Here is a 6,767-nt window from a genome sequence, read left to right on the forward strand (position 1 = left end):
TCAAAAATGTTAGACTTCGGTGTGCGAAGATTTCACGACAGCTACTATCAGAAAAGATGCAGCCTGCCAACTAGCATCCTGAGCCCCACACCTCCGGAGCGCATGCTGGTGCCTCTGCGTAAATCCAAAACCGTGAGGAGGCGCGAAGAGTCTCCCTGCAAGGCTGAACCTCCTCAGTTTAGCGCACCCGCGACCACGACTCTCTCGGTGTTGAGCAGCAAACTCTTACGCCGCTTCACCTCCCCGGAGTTTAAAAAGGACGTGAAAGGGTCGGAGGAGGATCCGCTGCCGTCTTCGGGGAGGATGCCGCGATCTAAAACTTTCCCTCAGGGCATTAAGCATCCGCAAGTGGACAGTAAACCGAGCATCGATAGCATCAGCTCCGTCAAGTGTGAATTTGACTTTCACGTCAGAGTGCCAAACTCTTAAAAACCACAGTGCGTCATGCGTAAAAGGTGTTTGTACTTATCCAACGTTAGTCTCCAAACTATCACTTTACTTTTTGATCTACTTACATCAGAGAGGTGATCTGCTTTTCTACATAAAGTGCAAAAGTTTTACCTACGACGGAATAGCTGAAAAACCAACAGCAGTTCACGGCACTTTGTGTAAACTGTGTGCGTAAATGCCAGCCTCTGTCAGCTGGGCACTGCAGCTACGGAGTGAGATGTCCAACTTGGGGTTTCAGTGGATACCGCTGCTCCTGTGCTCAGCAGAATTTGCCACTCCTTTTGAAGTGGGTGGGGGCTGCATCGAAGGTGGAGGGGGTGAAGTGCAATGAACCATAAATTACATACAGGGCCATAGCATCGCCTCGTGTTGTGCTGTAATTTGTCACCTGTACGTTTCAGCACGTCGGTGGTCTGCCATCTTCAGTTACAGCTTGTAATGGTTGCCAACAGTGAATAAAATCTCCCCATCTGAAATGAACGATGAGTCCTCTGTTGGATGAGTGTGTGTGTGTGTGTGTGTGTGTGAAAGAAAGAGAGGCATGTAATTAGAAACCAGTATTGTGAGCAGCATTTACATTTTCAAAAAGGGTCAGTGTGTCATCTTTTGGCTGATGTGTGACCACATGAAATTATCAAGATGAATTATCAATTCAGGCTTATCAATTATTTAGTCGCTTAGTCTTAAATTGCATTTATGTGCGAGTAATTATCTTGAAATTAGGATTCTAAAAGCAAAGGAGAAGTGATGCTCTAGTGGTTGCAGTGGCAGCTTCACTTGCACTATAACTTCTGAAACAAAAGGATTCAACATCTCTCATCATTACCAAACCACAATAGTTCATTCGTATATGCTGCAAAAATCTCGCTCCATCGAGGAAAACATTAAAAAGATTTGAAGTGATTTTTTTTCTGCAGCAGCACTCAGTCTGGCCAACTCTCAGCTGCAACCTTGCAGAAGTGGAGTTAGAGGGAGAGAGGGAGGGAGGGGGTGTTATCGGCGTTTTCCTCCAGACATTCATCATTTCAGCCCAACCTACAGCTGCTGCCACAGAGATGGAGGCTACAGCACTGCGGGAGTAACGGAGGCTGCAAGCTGAGTCCTTTCTGACGAGAGACTAATTCAGCTGACGGACTTACGGACTTTTACTTTTAAAAAAGGAGTCGTTATTCCTGATGTTAATAATGCGCAGGAGGAGCTCAGTCCTGCGGCTGTCACTCGGTTAAACCTTGGAGAGGGAGGTCGGGTTGGACAGCCAGAACTCCTCGGAGCTGCTTCAGCTCTGCAAACCGGATCTCACGTCCAACCTGGAGACGGTTTTTTTTTTTTTTGCTGCATTCAGGATGATCTGAGCGTGACTTCTGGGCGCTGAGTGGAGGCATCCCTCCCCCCTCTCTCTCTCTCTCTCTCTCCCCCTTTTTTTCTCTCCCGCCTCCCCCCCCCCCCTCTCTCTTCTCTTTCTTTTCGTGGGTTCAGCACAGGCTTCCCAGTCAGTCAGCCCCTTTTTTTCAGTGCTGGGGAAGCTGATAGCTATGGGACGATCCGGCTTCAGCACCACGGAGAGCACCCGACTTCTGCTGCTCGGTAAGAGCGTGTGTGTGTGTGTGTGTGTGTGTATGTGTGCGTCGTTGTCGTGACTCCTCACTGCAGTGACTGTGTGTACGTGTGTGTGTGTGTGTGTGTGTGTGTGTGTGTGTGTGTGTGTGTGCGCGTACATGCGCGTGCACCTTCTGCGCGTGTTTGGGCATGTCATGTGCATGTGTGCTCTCACACCGAGTTGCATATTTCACCTGTTATTTGCTGCTCTCGTGAATATAAAAGTCGCTCAAACGCGATGGGAGTTTCAGCTCGTCACTTCCTGACGCTGTGGAGGCTGCAGCCAGTGGCGCGCTGTTGCTCCCCTGATACTGCAGATTTCACTCCCCAGTGTTTTAACCTGGTTTTGACTTTGCCGTGGGGAAACAGAGGTGACATGCCAGCGATCTAAGAATGTGGGGGACCTTCCGCTTAACTCAGAGGAGCCCACTACGTTCCTGCTGATTCTGCATGTTTTAGTGTGTGTGTGTGTGTGTGTGTGTGTGTGTGTGTGTCCCATCTGCCCCCCCCCCCCTCCCCTCCGCCCGTTGACATAGGAGCCCCTAACTACATCCTGTCCTCCTGTGCTCAGGTGTGCTGGCGCTGTCCGTGGTGCTGGCGGAGCAGGAGGGGGAGAACCTGTCCGGTCTCTCCAACAACCCGGACAAAGCGATCTTCGCGGTCCGGGAGAACGGCACAACATGTCTGATGGTCGAGTTCGCAGTGAGATTCCTCGTGCCATATGACGTGCTCGCGCTCAACGGAATAGACGTAAGGAATCCCCCTGTGCATTTTAATACATGTGGACTCTTCAGAAAAAAATACACGAAGGAAAAAAAAAAAAAAAGGAAATGCACTGGCTGCATGTAAACTGTGGCTTTGTGTGAAGGAGACTGGAGGTTTTCCGCGCGTAAAGGTGGCTGCAGCAGTGGGGAAATGTTTTACATGCAAACTATTTCGCCATTTATTTAAATGGACTGCTTTTGCTCTAATTATAAAAAGGAGAATGTATTTGAAGAACATTAAAATTGTATTTGGAAGCTGCTGCAGTGCGCAGTCCTGCGTAAAATGTTGATGTTCCATTAAATCAATCAACAGGAAAATGGAACATTTTTCTACATCAAACTTTTTATCATTGATATCAGATTGAATTCCTTTGTTTCTGCTTGTGAGAACAACTCGGTCAAATAACCCTGCTTGCTTTCTGGATATTTGCTCACACTGTAAACTCGTGCGTAAAATCTGTCAGTCAACTTTTTTTTTTTGTCTTATTGCAGCTGATCACCGAGCAGGCGTCCTTCACGCTGCCCCGCGGAGCAGAAATCGAGGGGAAATGTGGGAGCACGGAGTCAGAGATCCACATAACCTGGAAGAACAACGCCTACACCCTCCGCATCTACTTCTCTAAGGTGGGCGAGAACGGAAACCAGTCCGAGTCCTCTCCAGGGAATATCAAGGCGCCAACCCTTCGCCATACATCACATACATATATTCACAAATGTGCTTGTTATATTGCTGCTCTTATTTTTGTTGAGAAATTTAACAAGAGGAAAGTTTACGTCATTGTTTTTGCCTTTTCCCCCCCTTGAATTAAACGCGATTACCAAGCAGTGGAATAATGTCCCCTGTGGCCACTGAGGTCCTGAATGAAGGGAAATATTTCAGTTAAAGAAGATGACTTGTTATCAGATTCAAAAACAGTGGACAGGAGCCTAAACAGGACATTTATTTGGGTGCAGGCCAAGCTGTCATCTCCATAAAGTGGAAAAGCCCAGTTTGACGCTCGCGTGTGTGTGTTGCAGGAGTTTCGTGACAAGGGCATTGAGGTGTGGAAGATTAGCAAGGTCCAGTTCGTCTACGACACCTCGGAGACATCGCACTTCATCAACGCGTACAACCGTGAGTCCCCCGCAGAGCCTGAGCGCAGCAGCCACTCAGCACTTCTGCATCCCACGTTTGGTTCAGCTGGAATTAGAGGGTTGATTCATGCACGGATTTATGGAAAGACTGTTCACTGGCATTAATGCAGATTTTAGACAGTGGCCCGTGATTTAGCCTACAAATACGCGGATCATCATTCTTACTATGTGAAAAACAAAAGAGGTGCATTAATACGTTTAGAGTCTCATCCAGTAAACTCCTCACACAGCTTCTTTCATGAATTAAAACATGTTTTAATTATTTTATTGTCAACTTCAAATGTAGTTTCTAACGAATATATTATATTTCCTGAAGTTTTTATTTTACTTTCTTTTGGAGGTTTTGTTTTCTTTTAGTATTATTATTAGTATTATTATTAGTATTATTCTATATCTTTATTTTAATTTAATTTAATTTATCTATTTATTTATTTAGCTCTTGGTTGCTGTGAATCCTCCCAAATTACATATTGAAAATCATCATAACTTTAGGAGTCTCATTGTCACATTGGCCAATAAACCACAAGCACCTTGAAGTTACATTGTAATGCCTCCAAGCTTCCTGCCCATTCATGACTCATCCTCTCCCTCCAGCTGGGAAGCACACAGCCAGCACCCACCGCCTCTCGGCCCTGGTGACACCCGCCGGGCACTCCTTTGTGTGCACAGCACAGCAGACTCTCACCCTCATCTCAAGCGACCACCAGAAGGGCGTCACCGTCTCCATGTACGACATCCAGATCCAACCCTTCGACATCGCCTCCGACTTCATGTTCAGTGAACGTAAGACCTGACCGTCTCCAAAACCTTTTTGACAAACGCCGCCACAAGACGAAAGTCAACCTTTGCCACATGCTGCATCCGTTTGAGATACACATTAGAAAAAACAGAGATGATGATCATGAAGAGGAATGCTGGGGGTGAAGGTGTTTCAACTTTACATCTATCCCTCTCTCTGACTCTCTCACTCACACACACACACACACACACACACACCTCTGGGGGGTTATTGCTGCAGTGTGAGGAGAACATAGGGCTGCAGAGAGAGAGAGAGAGAGAGAGAGAGAGTCACAGGGTAAAATGAGAAAAAGAGGGGGTGGGGATGCAAGAAAGACGAAAGAGACGCAAAGATAAGGGGGGGGGGGGGTCATTAGGACTTTATGAGTGCAGTTATATTCTTGCCCTCAATGCAGCTTTTATAGACATACTCAACGTTCCTGGCCGTCCTCTGAAGCCAATCACCTTGGAAGAATCATTTGCTCTGAGCTGCTGTAAACTAGGCTGTGCTATGCTTCACTGCCTTCTTCCTAGTGTGCATTACTGCTGTCCACAGGGAGAAACACCTTCAACTTTATACTACATACACATACTGTGCAGCCAGAGTCTTCAAGACACCCATGTCTGAAAAGATGTGTGTGCATACTAGCATGCATTTAAATGGGCACAAAAGAGGAGAAAAAACTGCATGTGACTGATTGTGTTACTGGAAGAAGCATCTTTAGTGAAGAAAAAAACAACTCAGGAACAGTTGCTTCTGTGCAAACATGTACACACATACTGCTCAACCATATGCACCACACACACACACACACACACACACTCCTCAAGGTACACATTCACCTCATGTACACATAAGGTCGGCCCATACTGATGCCTGCCGAGTGTGTGGTTCATACTAAGACTGCAGGGCTGAGTCATATGACTGAACTTAAACCCCCCCCCCCCCCACAAAATGATAAAACAAATTGATCTGTTGCACAAAAACCTTAACAATTCCTTTAATTTGACTGGAACCATTTAATTAGACATGAAATGATTGATTAATCAAGTAAATTGACAGAAAATGATTCTGCAACTATTCTGATAATCACTTCATCATGTAAGAAATGTTTTGCCCCCCAAGTCACCGGTTCTCATTTGCTAAACATGTTTGGATTGTGACGCCTGGTTGAACAAAACAAGAAATCTGAAGACGCCATCTTGGGCTTTAAGAAAATTCCAAGTAAAAGATTAAGATCAGATTGAACAATTAAAATAATTGGAATGACATGACATGATCATAAAATCACGATGCTATAAAATACTGAACGCGAGACAACAGACAACACTGATTTGTGAATTAATCTACACACCATCCAAGTCAGTCGTATTCAGTCACTGCAGAATGCTGACTGTGGTCATTATTCCACTCTTCACAGCCTACAAGTGCATCACCGACCAGCGGGAGCGCCTGGAGGAGACCCTCCCCCTCATTCTGGGCTTCATTTTGGCCCTCATCATCGTCATCACGCTCACGGTCTACCACTTCCACCTGAAGCTGACGGCGAGCCAGCCCCAGCTCCCCAGAGATCGCTCCATGTACAAGAACATGTAGTCAGCAGCCCTGCGGCGGCTCCCTCAGCTCTCTCCAAAGCTAACCTAATAAGAGACTTGTCTCCTGGACGTCCCAGGCCGAACACCGCAGAGGGAAGTGCCATATGATGGACTGAATCCTGACAGAGAAGTGTGTGCAGCCTGTTCTGTGGGCCCTGTGGAAGTGAATGGGACAGCTAGGGGCCTAGCATGGATGTAGTTGGAGGGTAAACCCACCAAAATCTACTTTACCGAGCTGCTGCATTGAATCTAAGTGTCAAAGTCATAGTCTGCATTTCAATAAGTAGAATTTTAATGGAAATAAAAACAAATTTATGCTTTTATGAAAATAGTTGATTTTTGTTCAGATTGGTGGTTGTTTGTCATCTGTAAATCACCACTTTGAGGTTACAGTTTACCCTTCTTTTTTCCAACAACATCACTGGGACCTAGTTTATCACTTCAGCTATT

General features: G+C 46.1%; 1 protein-coding gene across 1 annotated transcript; it reads left to right on the top strand.

Annotated features, from left to right (window-relative positions):
* The first annotated feature begins 1,982 nt into the window (after positions 1-1,982).
* Positions 1,983-6,318, top strand: lamp5 (lysosomal associated membrane protein family member 5). Its single transcript, XM_070849817.1, has 6 exons — positions 1,983-2,034; positions 2,618-2,796; positions 3,303-3,434; positions 3,828-3,924; positions 4,539-4,727; positions 6,143-6,318. The coding sequence occupies exons 1-6, from the start codon at positions 1,983-1,985 to the stop codon at positions 6,316-6,318; spliced, it is 825 nt and encodes a 274-aa protein (XP_070705918.1).
* Positions 6,319-6,767: the final 449 nt, after the last annotated feature.

The sequence above is a fragment of the Pempheris klunzingeri genome, chromosome 18, assembly GCF_042242105.1.
Source record: "Pempheris klunzingeri isolate RE-2024b chromosome 18, fPemKlu1.hap1, whole genome shotgun sequence".
Taxonomy (NCBI): domain Eukaryota; kingdom Metazoa; phylum Chordata; class Actinopteri; order Acropomatiformes; family Pempheridae; genus Pempheris; species Pempheris klunzingeri.